Source organism: Manis pentadactyla, chromosome 12 (genome assembly GCF_030020395.1).
Source record: "Manis pentadactyla isolate mManPen7 chromosome 12, mManPen7.hap1, whole genome shotgun sequence".
NCBI lineage: Eukaryota > Metazoa > Chordata > Mammalia > Pholidota > Manidae > Manis > Manis pentadactyla.
In genome coordinates, this window is record NC_080030.1 from 41,290,603 (window position 1) to 41,309,574 (window position 18,972).

An 18,972-nucleotide genomic window follows, 5' to 3' on the forward strand; every position below is an offset into this window, starting at 1 on the left:
TGGAGCAAATATTTCCTGTAATTTATTACCTTAAATAAACTTCACTATATTACTTAGGACAGGATCAAGTGAAATTCGCAACAGATAGGAGGCATTCCTAAGGCAAGGTAAACAGTCTATGACCAGCTGTCCTATTATTTCCCTATTTCTCTTCATCTTAAAAAAATGATTACCAGTGGTTCTTGATAATTGGAACTTTGGAAACATTTTTTAGGATAGTTGATTAAAAAGACATTTGTCGGTCACTGAAGGTCAATTTCTTTCTACAGGGCAATGTTATGTCCAATAGTAGATCAAGAAATGGAACAGAGGGTGAACAGTTAAGCATTTACTGAATGTCTATTATAAATAGTTTTAGTACAAATGTGTGCCCATATTTTACCATCTGTAGAAATTAAAGATATAAACACAACCCAATATTTCATGATGATCACTCTAATATGGTGGCATTTGAGATGTCTGTAAATATCACAGAAACAGATAGAAGAGCCAGAATTCATGTTCAGAAACTTGTGAGTCACGCATGTGGATTCCAGATTTGTTGCTCTACAGCAAAGACACCATGGAGAACAAACTTTTTCAAAGATGTTGTATAAAATGAAGTATATCTGAGTTTGTGTGGCACACTGTGTGGAAACATAACACATAAATTCTCAAGGAGTTTATTATTTAATCAGTGAACACGGGCTCTTTCCCTAATATTTTCAAGTAGCTTACTGTATGTGCACACACACATATATAAGCTCAGTAAAGCTTGTCAGAATGAGTGTTAATTTCCTAGTTAAATATCTTTCTAGAATTTACAAAAATTTTTCATATTTTATATGTTTGGCATCATTAATTTCTCCCAGGAAATTTCACAGGACATTTTCAGTGATGTATCCTACCTCTTCCACCCACTTGTCCATAATTACTAGAAATGCATCAGATTCCAGAGAAGCACTCTTACTCGAAGGGACTTTGAGAAGTTAATGAATCTCCTCCCAAACACATACCTTAGGATGCAGCAGCATTATGTACTGAGGTGTCCTAAGCTACCTCAAGCCACAAACACATTCTCAAGTACCCACAAGCAGAGACCTGAACAGTTGTGCTGCTCTCTCTGAATCCCACCTCCCAGTCTTCCCCATAGCTCGCCCACATTGAAGGCTGTGAGGGCTCTAACCCCGGAATTACTGCCTCCCTGCAGAGCGCTAGCGGATTGCTGGGTGTTTGGGTGGCAATTAGCTACAGTTTCTGCTCTCCAGAATTCTTTAGTCCATGCCACTTTCATGAAAGCATCCCTCTTTTTCTCCATGATTCTACACCAGTAAATCTACTCTCCTTAAAAATTGATGGAGGAGAACTAAATTTATTTCACTATTAAGTTTTTTTTTTTTTCACTGAAGTGTCCTTTTTATGACAAAAGAGTCCTTTCCGATTCTTGTTGGGTTCTCTTTTCTCCAGATAGTCTACTTTTTCAACTAAATTCTCCTATCTAGCTTCACTTCCAGTTGTAGGTTGGCCCCTGCTCCTTAAATTCTTCCCTTTGCTACACTCTCACCATACTCATCCCTTGCCCCTGAGAAAGAAAGAAAGAATTAATGAGACATCGTCTCAGCATCCCTTAGCAAGCTTTCCAGATTAAGAATAACTACTTCTGGGAAGCCTTCTCCCACTAAACCCCTTCTTTCCACCACAACCAACCATATTTAGTGATGCTTTTCTGCATTCACATAATTAAGTGGTATATTGCCATAGAACCTATCAGCATGATTCATAATAGGCAGCCAGTAAAAATTACAGGGTAGCTCAACAGAATTGAATTCAAATTCCAACTATAACATGTATTTAGTGGCTGACTTGTGCCAATCTACCAGACAGCTCTGTGCCTCACTTTGTTAATCTACAAAATGAGAATAATAAAATTAAAGGTAAAAAGAAAGTGCCTAGCACATAATAGACCGTAAAAAATAATACTTACAATTTCCCCTTGTTGAAAAAGTGAATGCATGAACAAATGAAAGAGATGTTATCTGAAGTTCTTTTGCTTCCAACAGGCTATCATGAAGTTCCTCGGCTTGGAGACAGAGGGATCAGTTTGCCAATTCAGTAACTTGACTTTTCCGAGGCCATTGACTCATCCTCTCCACCTGCTGCTAGGCCTGCCCATAACCTGCCCCATGATGTTTAGTCTACACCTAGAACTTTGGGCATTTCACCTTAGGTGCTGCTTATCTAGTTTACCTGACTAGAACAATTCTTCTTTTTGTCCTGGGTTACTAAAGCCCATGAGATTATCCTAGCTCTTGTAATCCTGTAGAATTCCCAAATTTATGTCTGAGAGACACAGACTTCTCTCACCCAATGCTACTCCCTCCAAGCCCTCAGACTGGCTGACCTCTCCATCTCAAGACACTGGAGATTGACTAAAGGGATGAAAGGTCAAAGGCAAAAATCAAATTTAAATCCAGGAGTTGGAATTTAAGTGGATGGAGGAATGATGGTTGAGTGACAGAACACCTGGTCTGCAGAGAAGGATGATATGAATTTAGCAAATTTTGTTTTATCTTCTGGTTATCAATGGGGAAAAAATGAATGGAAAACAAATAATGAATAGAACTAACCAAAAGTCAAAATGACTACTCCAAGGAGTAACATGTGATATATATCAAACAGTAAGGCATATATCATGTAAGTATCTTGCAGATTTTAAGTAATTCAAATAATATAAGGATGAAGTCAGAAAGTATAACAATGTCAATTTAGGATTACTATTTATTATTATTTTATTAAATAATGGTTTTCTTACCTTTATTTTCCTTTCCTCTTTCATCATTTAAAAATGATATTGCTCTTTTTTCACACATAATTGAAAATAAAATTATTCTGAGAAATATTGTCCTGCAAGTTTTTTCTTTAAGTCATGGCTTTCCCTAAACAAAATTAAGTGCTATACTACATTACAGCCTCACTGTTAGGAATGAAGAAAGAGGGGAAAGTGCAGGAAGACCCACACACACCACAAAAATGGAGAGTATCCAGGTCCTGGAGGAATGGTAAGTGTGGTCCACGCTGTCATCATGTCTTGTGTTTACATACTGTTTACAGCTACTCAGTGTTTAAGTATCATCCCTTGCTTCCTAGTATACTCCTCAAAATGGTTTTGTGAAATGAATGCTTACTCAGTCTGGGAGATCTTACTTTGTAATTGCAATTGCTTTCCACCCATTTTTCTATTAGCTTTGTTAAGATATCAGCTAAAACATTGCCTGAGTTTATCGCATTCAAAAAATAACTTCTTTTACATGACTCAGCTCCCCAAATTGCTTTAATTATTTACTTCCCTTTTCTGAGAATATTTTTTAAGTTATTCTCTTTATAGGGGAAAAGTCTAAAACACAAAGAAAGATATGGAATTACGCAAGTCCATCAGAAATGGCACCCAGCTTATCCCTGGTCCCATTTCCATTAGAACAGACTAACCAAGTATTTTCTCCAAAATGAGAAGCTGAAATCTAATATCTACAGAATAAAATTCAAATACAAGTAGAACATTTGTATAATGGTATATAGGAGCTTTCTTTTTCTGCCTCTTTTGAGAAGGTTTTAATATTGATGCTTCCTTCATGGTAAATTTTCTGCCTTTTAAATTTTTTTAAATGAGGACGTTCAAACATTTTGGAATAGTAACAAATCTATTTAAAATACTTGGTCAAAAAGGTAAGAAAAATAAAATGTAAGTACTTATTTGACCAAATATATTTTAGGTTGGAAATTAGTAAATAGATCAATAAATGGAAAAGCAAGATCAGGAACAATTTAACCAGAACAATCTCTAAGTTCTCTGCCATTTCTTTGACGTATAAGCAAAGGGAGTAATAATAATAACTGGTGATTTCTGCACGAAGTAATGAGTGAAAGCTGAATATAGATATCTAAATCATCCTCAGCATCATTATAAATCCCCTGTGCTTTTTAACTAGGATAACTCCATTAATGGGTAATATTTCATTCATAATATTTAATAAAATAATTATTACAGTATAGGAAAACAAATGACAAGTGCACATGATGTGTTCTTATTTTAGATCCAGTGACAAAAGGTAGCTATCAGAGATGAAAAGATAAACTGTATCTTATGGCTTAAAAATTAAAATCATGCAAACAAAAGAGTTTCAGTTTGCCCTTCAATGTAAGGTGTAGATTGATTCTATCGAGGTGCTACATATTGTTAAGGTATATTGAATATTTCCAAGCTTCACTAGGAATTTCTGACGACTACATGCATGGTATGTATAGCCCCTTGCTATTTGAAAGCTCGGCTACCTAACATTAGTGTGTGCCTCTATGAATTTTTGTCAAGACCCAGAAGTTACTAACCTAGTCCTGGCAGTTTTGCCGGATCAGGCCGGACTGAGTGTCCTTGACCACTAGATGGCAGCAACTAATTTCTGTTGGCTCCTTGCCTAGGCAGGGAGCCTAAGTTAGAGTTGGTTTTGATAATGGCCCTGTTCTGTCTCTGCAGCCAAAACCCCACATCAGATGAAGTCTTGTCCTGGTCACAAAATTTTGACAAGATGATGAAGGCCCCAGCTGGAAGAAACCTTTTCAGAGAGTTCCTCCGAACAGAATACAGTGAAGAGAACCTACTTTTCTGGCTTGCCTGTGAAGATTTAAAGAAAGAGCAGAACAAAAAAGTAATTGAAGAAAAGGCCAGAATGATATATGAAGATTACATTTCTATACTATCACCAAAAGAGGTAAAAATATGGGAAACATTGATATGGGCTTCCTAAAACCAAGGGTGAACCTAAAAGGACCATTGTCCAAATTGGGTAATGCATGGGGGTGTGGACAGGCTAGAAGGCTGCTCTGAGTAGATGCTTCAGATTCCAAACACCTGAACAGGTGTTTGAAGGCTAGGTCTCCCCACTATGCTTTAATCATTTGTCTCTGGCTGAGTCATGTGGTAGTCTACTGCTTTTCCAAACTAACATTAGGGAGCCTGTTAAATAAAATTTGCTATGACTTAGACTAAAGTGGAAAAGAAGAATTTACCTTGGGGTAGTGCTTCTCAAAGTGCAATCCCTAGCACCAGTATGAGAATCACCTGGGGCATTTGAAACACATTCTTGAGGCCTAACCCAGTCCTCTGAAAATGAATTTTTGGAAATAGAACCCAGGAATACACACTTTCCTCATATACAATAGTTTGAAAATCTCTGGTATAGGGCCTCAAAAATAAAAGACACCAAAACCCTAAACCTGCCATGTTTGTTGATGCTTATGATAGAATAATTACGGAACTGAAGAATGGGTCTTTATGACCCATTAATGTTTTTGAGGGAGAGATGGATAAGAGCCATTACTCTACTTATTCTACTTTTCCTGTTGTGAAAGTGCAAGCCATTTTTCCATTGTCAGAATGTATCTAATAAAGAACATTTCAAGCAATCAAATTAACACTTTTCCATTAATTTTTAAAAAGTTAATTTGCTCCTAAGAAATGTTCCAGCTAGCAGAGTTAAAAGCATCTGGCCAGGGAAGGGCTATACTGTGCTCATGCCTCCGGAGGGCTGAGTGACAGAATTATGAGGGGCTTTAAAGCATTTGAACTTGGAGGTTCCTAGAATGCCTTCTTTTCTCCACACCACCCTCTTTTTATCTTTTTTGTTTTTCTGAAACCACAGTGACTTTTAACTATGCATCTAAATGTCCTGACCTGGCATTTTCTTCTCCCTGAGTTGCAGCCTTTGCACCCCCCTCCTCTGGGAGCATTTATGAAGACCCCTAGAAACAGGCTGTGCTCATAAATGCTTCATTCATCACTTGGTGTGGCCCCAACCTGCCTTACCCTCCTTATCTTGAAACCTAAAAAATGAGTTAGTGTCTACTTTATCCATCTCTATGCTTGGAATGCTGTTTCACTTCAGTGAGATATATCTAAGTAATTAAAGAAAAATGTATTGGGTTTTAAGTGCCATTGGTATTCCAGAGAACCCCAATGATATTGTCTGTACAAAACAAGAAACCTTGAAATTGGATACACAAAAGATTATTTTATTCTTAATTTCCTGCATTAACATTGAAAAAGTATTCACTGAAACAAGGTAGAGAGAATTTTTTCTGTAGCCTCAATACATTTATTACTGATGCCACTTTGTATTTCTAATACCAATATAATTCTACAACCTAAAAAGAGTCTTCAGGTTTCTGGTATATCTAGAACCGCAGTGTCTGATCAATTCTACTTTGATATTATTAGTATAATTAACTGGTAATTACTTTATCATTTTTATTTTAATATTGCATTACATGGCAAATATATCAAATGATCCAGTTGTGCCCAAAGACACTTCTATTGGCCATAATAACACATAATTACAGAGTCTTTGGGAAGATTAGCTAGCCCATTTCTCTCCCCAAAATATGTAGTATGTATCATCTTAAAATAATAATTGTATGGATTCTCCAGTCCATTCTTCTGCACTATGTATCATCTTAAAATAATGATGTTCCATTTTAGAATAATATTAGTAGAACAAGTATGCTCCATAGTAAATTCATATAGCTCCTTTATTTTTCAGTCTACATTTTCTAATTTTTAGTTTGTATGGGAAACACTTTCTCATTGTTCTCACATATCCTAATTATCAGATATCGCCAACTGATGCAGTTATATAAAATACGTACTTTCACAAAATTACTTCTTTGGGCTATAATTTAGAACTATCATAATTATTAATTATTGAAATATAAACTTAGATTTTCATTCTATTTGCCGAAGTAATGAAGTTTTGTGTTAGCCTAATTTCTTTACTTTGACAATGAATTTCACCAGAAAGTCATTAAAATATTACTTCCTGATCAAGAACACGATCTTTCCTAAATTAAATAGACAAATATTTAGTTTAAAGGCTGTATTTATTCTCTCCTTTATTTTTCTAATAACTACATTTGGGCCATTACCCACTCTAATATCCTCAAACTGCTACAAGGAGAGACAGAGATAGGTGAAATTCAAATTTTTAACATTTTGCTACATCGGTGGTGACTTGTAATTAACTCTTGACATAGAATGAAAATTATTAGACTGTATGAAGTGCCTTTGCTTAGCCAACTAATGGCTCAGTATCAACATAGTAATTACATTTGATTATTAAGCAGCAAAAACAAATAAACCAGAAGTAGGTATTTGCAATGAGATGGTTGTTAAAAAGTTGTATTTTGAGCCAAGGTATAGATATATTTACTCTTGAATCATGTCATATGTCTTGACTCTGATACACTCACAATGTGGCACACATGGCCTCGCTATCCCAGAGTCCTTTCCAAACTATTATATCTGATCGAACTTTCTATGCAAAAACTTGCCAATTCCTAATCAGCCACAATACACTTCTAACTCTTTGATGATACTAAATCATCAGCCTTTAAATTTTGTTTTTCAACACTGGAGAGAACACAAGTCGCATCAAGAGAGCCCTGACTGTAAAGTAGTGAGAATATGAACTAAAATTCAGATGTATAGGATTCTAGAATTGACTCTGCTTCAACCTCATTGTGTGGCCTGGGATACATTAGTTCACTTCTCTGGGCCTCAGTATTCAGTTGATTAGTTTACAAAATAAAAATAAAAATGGGCACAGAGAAGAGTAAACCAAATCCAGAGTGGCAGCTGTGAGGCCCTTGTGCTACGACTTCATTCTCCCACCAGGTGACACGGCTGATCAGTCATGGCCCCCTTACTGCTGTGCCCAGATCCAGCGTCATCTCTCTCAGAGCAGCCACTACAAACCAGTTGGGATCTATTTCCCGTTTGGGGGCTAGATAATCTGGCTGTTTTACCTCTGAAATTCTGTAACTGTTTGTATTTACTCAGAATATTTTTAAAGAAGATGAACTCTAGAGTCATTTATAAAATGGTAATGACTTAATAGCTAAAAATTGTCAGGATTTATTCTTAACTAGAGCCCCATTTTTTTCACTAGACTTTCATTTTACCTTAATTTATCATGTTCCTTTTTGTTAAACATAGAGAAAGTCTATATTCTTAAAATTATATATATGTAACTTATTTTCTTTCATGAAGCCAGCATGATGAAAATTACATTTCATTGTTTAAGAGCATGTTTTATGCATTTTTCATATCTGAGCATTTTGTTATGTAAGAGATGTCTGCATTCAGGAGTCAATATTAACTTCTATTTCATGGAGTAGAATACATTTCAAGAAGGGAAAAGGCCAGATTTTAAATTTTGAAAAATCTAAAAACAAATTAAAAAATAGCATTTTTTCAAAAGTAAATTTTCTTTTTTTTAATGTAATATCCTCCAAGAGAAAAGAAATGGAGGTAATAAGGAGGAATTCAAGACTAATAGGAGCCTTGCTGCCCATAGCAGATGCTGGTGGCAGCTTATGTTTATTAAATATTGAAAAGACTAACCCAGCAAAATAAATATCTTTAATAAAGAATCTATTTAAAAGCTCTTACCAACTATATACATACCATTGAGCTAATGAATGATGAAATAATTATAAATCCTGCAACAAATATAAGACTTTTATCTGAATTTAAGTGTTTGCGTTCTGTTATCTGCAAATATCCTTAGTGATGGCATTGTCCCTAACCAGAGCTATAATCTGGCCCTGATACTATCCATATGACAAGAAGCAACTCAATTCAGTGCTCGGCAGCCTCAGCTTCCTTGTTTTGTAGAATGATGGCATGGACAAAGCTTTAAAAACCACTGCATCTATAACGTCCAAGCTTTGCTGCATAGTGATTTTAAAAGTAGTAGTAATTATTTGCTTCTGATTTCATCCTAGATTTCCAGTTGCTCTTCTCTGAGAAAAAAAGCAATAAACCTATTTAAACACCAGAATTATCTAAAAATCATGCTGATGTGATAGACCTGTAGATTCTGTGTATGTATGTATATTCAAGCAAAATTATGTGAATTTAGCACTTCAATGATTTAAGTCAATTTTTCTAAACAGGACTCATTTGACTGTATTTTCCAAGACTCATTTCTTTGTGCATGCACATCATCGTTCCAAAAATATTCATTGAATATTTCCTATGAGCCAAGTACTGAGCTATATGTTACGGATAAGATGGCCAGCAAGAAAAACACTGGCCTGTTCCTCAGACAGCTTACATTTTAGGAAGATAGACAGATCCTGTCAAAACCAAGCAACTAAAAATAGTGATTAAACATTATTTATGATGGATTTGGAGATCGAATGATGCATTTGAAATGGGGTAGTCAGGTAAGGTCACTCTGAGAAGGTAAAAATCAAGTTGATACCAATCTAAAGACATTGGGTTGGATCAAAAAGGTGCCATTATACTTATGATCAATTATTATTATATTACTTTACATTAGGGTTAAACTTTGTTGTTGACAAAATGGTCTCATATGTACTACAATATGAGTCTCACAACTCTCCTTTAGCCACTAGGACAGATGGCACCATTTCATGGCAAGGGAAACTGATTCTCAAAGAGGTGCAATGACTTTTCAAGGACGTCAGAATTATTTCTGGTAGACATAACATAAGTCCAAGGTCTGATTCCAAATATTCCCTTCCAACTACCACATGCTGATTAGTTTGTCCATTGTCTAGTATTTTTTTCATGACACTACTGTCAGTTTCTATGAACCCAACCCTAGAACTTGAGACAAAATGAGAACTAGTGACCTTAACCCCATGCCAGAACTCTCCCTTAGACTAGCAAGATAAAAATGTCCCATCATTTGGACCCGACCACGAATATGGTTACTACGCTTTATCGTACCAGTTGTCTTAGCTCCCAGAAATATTCCAACAATCAGTTTATTTGCAATTTTACTTATATTATTTTCGGTAGAAATAACCAACACAAAATAATACAACTAAAAGTGAATATGGTAAAGTATATTATAGCTGGCAGAAGAATCAGATATTCTTTAGATCTATAAGAATTAACATGAGAAAACAAAATTCTGTTAAAATTGAAAAGAATTATTTCAGTGACAGAAGGTATAATTATTAGTAAAATTTAATATGACTTATAAAGGAAGAAAGAAAAAGATGAGAATTTTCCTTAGAAAAGAATCCTAAATAAACAACTTCTGTAAAATTAAAAATAAAATGGAAAAGAACAGGGGGGGAAACTTAACCATGGTATGCAAAAAAATTGTTCAGTGAATTAACCTAATTGTCTTAAAGGAGGGTTTCTAGGAGGGAAAAACACTTTCAGTGAAAATTCATCATTTCTGTATAATTCTACCAAAAAATGTCCAGTCAAAAATTCTCATTGTATCTCGACTGCCGGAACAGAAAGGCTGGGCCAATACTTCGTGGGCTCCCTTTTGGCAGTATTCACCAATCTAGATGTTCTCCTCCATTGCATAGGAAATCTAGTAAGATTAAGCGTGGTGTGTAACTCAGTTTGAGCCAGGTCTTCCTATGCCACACTGGCAAGATTTCTGTCTTCATTCTCCCAACTTTACCTCCATATCTTGATGGACTTCCAGCTTTCATTACACTTTTCCTCCCAATTAGATTATGGAGTTGCCAGTGGATATTTTTATTTGCAAGCCACTTGCTTTTCTCCCCTGTCTCCTAGTCCCTTGGGAATGAAAGCTTCCAAGTTCATTGAGGACTGCCACAAAGTCACATATGCCTTTTTAAAGCTTCAGCTGCCACCCTGCAACACGGCCAATGTCTGCAGCACTGCTGAAATCCCCTGTTGTGCTGCTAAATCTGGTACTTCTTTTTTAACTCTGTTATTGCTGCACTGCACCCTCCCTTCCTCCCACCGAGATGTGCATCTGAGAAGGATTTCCACTGCCCCAGGATAGCTTCTGTCTGGTGCTACTCAATCTTCTCTTCCCTTAGGATAAGTTCTTTACAGGAAACTCCTAAGTCCCTCAGGCATTGGACCCCAGAGAAGGTAGCCTTATAAGGCACCCAGTGCCTGAGTCATAGGGTGACTGTGGCTCAGACCCATCATAGATTGTTATACCCGTGGGATTTATCCCTGTTATTTGACTTCTCTACACTTCTTTTGACTGGCAGACAACCTTTTCAAACAAACAGATATTAAGGTAAATATTTTATGTTTTAAATGGAAATAGCAAATGCATTTTTGTTACAGAGATCTGAGAGTTAACAGTACCACTTCCTCTATGATATTTCACTGTTATTAATTGGCAAAACAGTAAAAATGACACAATGAGGACTCAAAATATTTCATAATTCAAGTTATTTTATTTCTCTGTCTTAAGATAACTAATTTGATTTCAGCTACTGCTAAAATGTTATACTATACTTATGCTACTATTTAAGAAATAAGTGACCTAATATTTCCATCTTCATTGAATCAAATTTGAAAGTAAGAGCACTATTTTCAAAACAGTGGTGTGTGCATTTGGTAATACTTGACTTTACTGTACCACCACATTTCAGAATAAAATCAATCAGTTTAAACTCCAGCGTCAGCATTTTCCTGCTGAGCAGAAATCCAAACAATAATTTTAAATAAAAAACTTAGGAAAAAATTCTGTACTTTTCACTACTTTGTACTTAATGATGACCTCGTGTAGCAATAACAGATAATGAAACGTAAACGATCTATTTCTACAATTGGTGTGTTTTTAGAATTCCTGACAAAGAAGAATATACAGTGCAGCCAACAGATGTTTAATTTTTTCCGTACATAAGTTGGACTAGCTAAACCACAGAAATTTAGTTTGGATCACCATTTCCTTACAAATTCTTCCACAGCAGCCATCCCTGGGGTGTATCATCAACCCAGCTCTACATGGGCCATGCAGCTCAGGATTCTGGGGACAACAGGTAGAACATGAGTGGGTGCAGTCATGGGGACTGTTTCAAACCCTAGGCTTAGTCCAAATAGTGGGTAGGAAAAGAAGCCAGGACCAAAAAGGCTTTTGCAAAATGCTCATGACAAAATGTTTACTGGTAAATATGAAAGTTTTGTATAGGCTTGGGTAACCACGAGACACACAACTCTGGATGAGGGTGCCCTACTCCTTGTCCAACAGTGAGGACTGAGGCAACCAGTCGGGACTCAGTGATGGTTTGCCTCTTCAGGTGTTCACTGACATTTCAGGGAAGAGCTTACTTCTCTTCCCCAAGCATGCCCTTGTGCTATTTATTTTTCTCTATTTCCCTGTCCAACAGTCCCTACCAGTTCCAACAGGATTAGCACTTAGTGAGGAAAAAAAATAACTGAGTGATTCACAGAATTTAACTTCTGTACACCTCTAAAATAACACTGTATTGATGAATAGATATTCTGAACTCCTATTTACATTTCTCCTTTCAAAGATTCCATTTCAAGTAACTGTTCTGCTTAATCTTTAGTGCAGAGGTCTTTGTGTGTATTCCTGTATGAGGACTATAGAATTTCCTATGCCTTGCCAGGTAGACATTAAGACATGGAAAATGCTTTCTTTGGTTCTGCTCTGCTAAGCCTTTCCACATTCCTGGTTTCCCACTTCTGATGCAGTAGTACTTGTTAGGATGTGAAACTATTAGGAATCAGCATTTCATATACATGCTAATTTTTGCCAGAGAACTACTCTCTGCCAGATTTTTACCTCGTTCCATTAAGGTAGTCACCCCAGCAGTCACATAATAGGAGGAGGTAAACTCCTGTTGTGGCTAGGGAACTCTCTGGTACCTCAACAATGAATAGAAATTATTAAAACTCTTGAGTGAATGTGTAGAAAAAAGTAAATCTAAATAAGCCAAATATCTGTGAACTAAATTTCTGGTTTAAAAGACTAGTTGTTTTTCTGTTTGTTCAATTCAACTTTTGAAGGAGAAAAGTATGCAATGTTGTGTAGGCTTTGAGAAGATAAGCTCAAGATTTTAGGTAGTTGATTACTCTTTGAAGTTTCTCTAAAATGTCACAAAAGTATGATTGCTTAATTGATATCTTTTGAAAAAATGTTATTTAATGTATCTGCTCTGATTTCTTTTTAGGTCAGTCTCGATTCTCGAGTTAGAGAGGTGATCAATAGAAATCTGTTGGATCCCAATCCTCACATGTATGAAGATGCCCAACTTCAGATATATACTTTAATGCACAGAGATTCTTTTCCAAGGTTTTTGAACTCTCAAATTTATAAGTCATTTGTTGAAAGTACTGCCAGCTCTACTTCTGAATCTTAATTTTCATTTTGCAAAAAATCAGTTCGGAGGGCTGGGATGGGAAATAAAAGTAGTTAATTAACACCAGAAACTGAGTTCCTGGAGAACTACAGTTTAGCATTCCTCAGGCTACTGTGAAAATACAACCATATGGTCGTTGTCTCCATTTTTATCCAGGTCATCCATGGTTAAGTTTGGAGAAAATACCACATAAAACAATGAATTGCCAAATTGAATTTGTTTTATTCAACACTCATTCTATTTGCAAGTAAACTGTGTTTGTCCTATGAACAGTCTCCTAGTGTATCTCCAGAGACTGCATGTGCATAAAACTGCTTCATTTGCCATGTAGTTGTTGTAATATTTAGTCCAATGGCATAACTTATATCTGTATTTAAGGACTTTGTGCAATATTGTCTTATAAAAATAATTGCCAAAAAATTGGCTGTGTTTTGCATTTTTAAATATAATCTAAAACAGAAAAGGCCAATTTTTAAAGTTGTAACAATGGTATTCCACATGTTATATACTGTGTTCAGTATACTAATTTTGAAGCCAATAATTCTGTACATGAAAAAATGAGCTATTTATCTCTTGGAAAATCCTAATGGGGATTTCTCTGGTTGTTCACTGCCAAAACTGTGGCATTTTTATTACAGAAGAGTTTGCTATGTTAAAAAAAAAAATAAGAAGAGAAAAAAAGCACAAAAAATTTGAAGATATTCTATCTCAATGACAAAGAATGATACTGTTTTTCATTGTAATAGAAGAAAATGCATCTATGTATATATCAGATGTCCACTACTGTAATTAATTTATTGAAGACTGGCTCTCCAGTTCTAAAACGGTTGTGTAAAGTATGTACTTTAGCAAGAAAAAAAATAATAAGCTTGATAACTTAGTTTTGGAATATATTGAAAGGATTTAATAAAGGAATGCCTACATGTAGCATCATAAAATATTTTGAGGAATAGCATCTGTCCTGTGGCATATTTTCCTTGAAAGTAAAATCCAGTGAAAAGCTAAGTTTTTAACCAATGAAAGTTTTATAAAGATTATGAAGAAGATAATTCTCTACTTCAGACCTTAGCTGTTTTCACATTTTATCTTAAGAATGACTTATTTTAAACATGTTAAAACCAAACTATTAATTCTCATCCATAATTGAAAGGCAGTACAGTGCTTGAATCTTCTAGCTGCCATATTATTTTTTATAAGTACCACTAAATCTTTAAGACAAAATATGTGCCTGACATTGGCATGTAATTTTGACACTTATGAAAACAATATCCTGTCATACACACACACACAAAAGTCAGTGTCATATTTATATCAAAGTTACATTTGAATATTAATATCCCCTGAAGCCTATTTTTTTAAACTTAAAACTTAATAAATATAATACTGAGTAACCTAAAATGAAAGTTTTAAAAATATTTATATCCACTGAGAATACTGGCCTTATATTAAGGATGATATTAAAATTATAGGTTTTCTTTGTCATTTTTAACTACCTCTCATTTTTTTAATTTATTAAACTTTTTTTTAAAAAAACAAGTTTGGAGTTTTCTTTTTAAAATTCATTTTACTTGAAAGGTTGGCATCATAAGTTTCTTTTTCCATAAACTTAAAACATTTCAATAATTGTTTTTTTAAGTGAATTTTATTTTCTAACTTATATAGAATTCAGGAGATATGATTAAAAGGGCTATTATCTAATCCCTATGCAAATATTTTAACTGTTGCCATGTTTGACAAAATGGGATTTTAAAAAAATTTTTGAAGAGTAGAAAACAAAATGTTCTGTTTACACTGGCGTTGCTGACTATCCTACCATATTCAGCACTTTTAAACACATTATTTATGAAAATGTAGTTAAACTACAAGATAGAAAAATATTTATGATAATCATTTCTTGTAACAAATGCCTGTTTTTGTCTGAAAGTGTTAGTGCGTTAAGATATACTTTATCCATGTCAATTAGATATTTACTATTTGAATAATAGTTTTCAGTAATATGTTAAAAAAAGATAACTATGAAGATGTTTACAGTCATATTTTTTCCTAAAGAGTGAAGAAAAACCTAAAAGAATCATCACTTGTATTGTGAATTCTATTGTTCTTAAATTATTTAACTTTTTAATTAGAATTGAGTTTATTATGCTACTATGATGTATACATATATATATGTTGTAATATCATACTTGTTGCTGAGTTTGAGGCACAATAAGTTGGTGCAAATGATTAGAGAATATGTACTATACTATGATACACCGCATGCATCAATCTTTTTAAATGTAGACTTTATATTCTTCTTGTTACTATGTATAGTGGTGACCTGCTAGTCATGAGTTATCTTTATAAGATACTTTGGACTATGAGATGAATTGTCTGCTTGAAAATACCTTTACTATTTTACCAAATGTAAAAGATAAGGGCTCTTATAAGGGCCCTAATCTCTAACTTGGGCATTTGTAGAATACAAATTTTGAAGTTAGTATAGCCTTTTAAAATCTGATTAGGAAGTCATGTTGAAAATGATTCTAGAGCAGGTTTACACATCAGATGTTGGTTACCATGCTAAATGAGCATTTCTGTGCTAAATTCCTCTTTTCGGGGGAGGGGAAGGCTTCTCACTCAATTTCAAAAAATCTTTAAAGTTTCTGAGACTGTGTCTTATATTTGCAACTCTACCAATTTTTAAAGTATGGTGTAATTCCTTCTGTTTTAATTGCAAAACTGTACTAAATTTAAAAACCCTCGACTGGTATCTATGATACCATTCTAAGAGCACAGTATTTGTTTTGGTAGAATTTGATTTTTCCTAGTGAGTATATTCTTCCCTGGGGAAAAATTAGCACTTTAGAAGATTCACTTTGTGTTTCCCAAGATATCTTTATCTGTTAGGTATCTTATTACTGTGAGAATCTGCTAATGCATGCACAAAGAGGTTAATGCTCTTTCTATAGTGCCTAACTTCAGATGTGTCTATAAAAGGAAAGTAGAGGATATAGATTATATATAAATGCATAAAAATAAATTGGAGAGCCAGGTTTCTTCAGAGATGGGTCTTGTACATAGATCATGCTAATAACAATGGATGACATTTCTTATTTACTCTGGATAATTGTTATTATGCTACCCAAAGGTAAAATAGATGTCCCGACAATGTTACAGGGCAGCTCTAAGCACAACAGGTGCATTGGTATATGAACAATAGGAAAAACACACTTATGGTATCGTTATCAACGTTATGAAGTGCAAAAATCAAGACCATAATGTGGTCTTTTTTTTTAATCTTAAAATAATGTACATAGGATGACCAGTTCTGATATTTGGTTATGGTGTATGGGGTGTTTATTTGTATCCTTTTAATGCTGCCCAAGTTATTAAAAAATATATGTGTATCATATATTTACTTGATAGTTCAGTTTTGCAAAACGACTATAAAAATAGGTAAATAATGTTTATTTGTTAGGGGCATAAATACATTTTCACAACATAAGGCTGATATAAAATACCTGATTCTTAGTTTTGCATTTACCCATTTTTTCTATACACTTCCAACTTACATTGAAAAAAAAAGTTATATTGTAATCATGACAAATTACATTTGCAAGAAATATGTTAAGTGTTTTGAGGAAGAAATACACAAGGAAATTTAAAATACAATCAGAAAATGATAAGAACTCTTTCAAAAGCCAACTAAAATTTCTTAGATCTAAAATGCCTGTTGATAGAACCCTATTAAACATGAGTTTTGAAAACTTTGCAATGGATATAGTGGGAACTTAGAGAGGTAGTAAAAATATTGCCCCCCAATTTTTTTGCTTGTGTTTTTATATTGACAGCTTATGACCTTAATTTTCAAAGTCTATTTTGCTAACACTTAATATTTTCATATTCTTTCAGTTTTTTAAATTTCTGACCAATATAAAATGTTTGTTCTCCTGAGAAAACAGTATTCAGTCTGTAAACATTTTAGTTATGCCTCACTTGCTACAACTTCAAATATTTATCAGTAAAACTGATAATCAAAACTTTCTTCAGATCTTCCAACACTCTTCACAGTATCTTGCAACAGACAATAGTGCACAAATTGATAAGTATCATTTCCCAATTAGTGCTAGGCTCTAATTATAAATTCTATTTCAAGTTACATTTCTGTCTCATGTGACTTTTGGGTATTTATCTTCTCTGAGCCTGCTTCATCTTCAAATAAGAAGTATGACACTTCATTTACAGCAGAGCCTTGAGAAGTAATTGAAATAAACAGAAAGAGTAGTGTTACATGTTATTTTATCAAAGTTCTCCAGCTTAATAATGATTCCCACCTTTCAAGAATGTATGTATTAGATGCCATTTTAATGCACTTTCCCTCTATTTTTTTAACCATACTTCAAAAATTTGATTTAATCATTCATCTAAAAAATTATGACCAAGCTTATGTTAAGGTGGAGAGGACTATATGCCTATGTTGTTGCATTGTTCAATAATGTGACTCAAAATCACTATTTTCAGTTCTCCAACATCATACTCTATCTACGGCCAAGTAATATGTTTCTTTCAATGACATACACACAAGATATATACATGTGTATACATTTGTACATGGGTGTGTATGTGTGTGTATAATATAGTTTAAACCAAAATTTAAGTGAGATTATTTGAAAATTTTATTTCCAGAGGAAATAAATCAATATTCCCAACAATAGGAAGAATGTAAATATCAAGTAATTTGCCAAATAAATATGTAGGGGTCAAGTAAAACTAAGTCATAAGAGATGGGCCATTAGAAAACATTGGTATTGGCATGGTATAGAAAGCATTCTGTTTAATATTAAGGTGGTATGATTTTTAAAATATTTTTACCATCAAAATATGAAAATAAAAGAACAGATGGTTGTGTTTAAAAAATTTTCCATGAAGACTTTTATTTTAGAAGTTTTAGATTTACAAAAAAATTACAAAGTTATTACAAAGTGGTTTCCCATATAGCACATGCAGGAGACATGTCCCAATTTATGAACCAGTATCAGTGCATTATTAAGTCCACACTTTATTCAGGTTCTCTTAGCTTTTACCAAGTGTCCTTTTTTTTTTTTGTTCTAGGATCCCATTTAAGATACCACATTACATATAGTTATCATGTCTCCTTAGGCTACTCTTAGCTGTGACAGTTTCTCAAACTTTTTTTGTTTTTGATGACCTTGACAGTATTGAGAAGTATTATATTTTATAAAATGTCCCACAATTGGAATAGTCTATTTTTTTTCCATCATTAGACAGGAGTTATCAGTTTTTGGAAGGAAGACCACACAAGTAAAGTACCATTAGTATCACATGATATCAGAGGTACATACACATCATCATGACTTCTCACTGTTGATGCCTTTGATCATCTGGCTGAGGTAGTGTTTAAGTCTCTACACTATACTAAAATTTTAAGAGGTTATATCAGAGGTAGATTTTCTGGACATTTCCACTGAGCTAAAAAATTTTGAACAGATTCCTCACCCTGCTATTAGTTTCCATTAAATGATTGCTAACAAATACTATGAAGCAAATACAATGAACTGCAAAGCGGAGGGGAAAAAATAAAGCTCCAAAACAGTGTTAACTTAAATCTTCACTTAATGGAGGTGAAAGTTATTTTTTTTCCCCTTGAACTACCTGTGTAATAATTACTTTAATCCGCTACATCCCTTGGGTAATAAAGACATTAGTCTTACTAATTACTGAAAGGGGTGATTTAAATTGATGATCATTTTGCTGAGTGCTTTTCCGTATTGCCCTCTACCGAACAATGAACATTGAAAT

The 18,972-nt window shown here is 34.2% G+C and overlaps 1 protein-coding gene across 2 annotated transcripts in view; it reads left to right on the top strand.

The window, feature by feature from the left end:
* Positions 1-18,423, top strand: part of RGS17 (regulator of G protein signaling 17) — an 84,055-nt gene extending 65,632 nt beyond the window's left edge. For both annotated transcript variants that reach the window (XM_036911887.2, XM_057489082.1), the window contains exons 3-5: positions 2,949-3,038; positions 4,508-4,742; positions 12,985-18,423. In XM_036911887.2, coding sequence (XP_036767782.1) covers positions 2,949-3,038; positions 4,508-4,742; positions 12,985-13,173 — 514 coding nt within the window. In that variant the 3' untranslated portion in view covers positions 13,174-18,423. The remainder of the gene's footprint in view (positions 1-2,948; positions 3,039-4,507; positions 4,743-12,984) is intronic.
* The last annotated feature ends 549 nt before the right edge of the window (positions 18,424-18,972 follow it).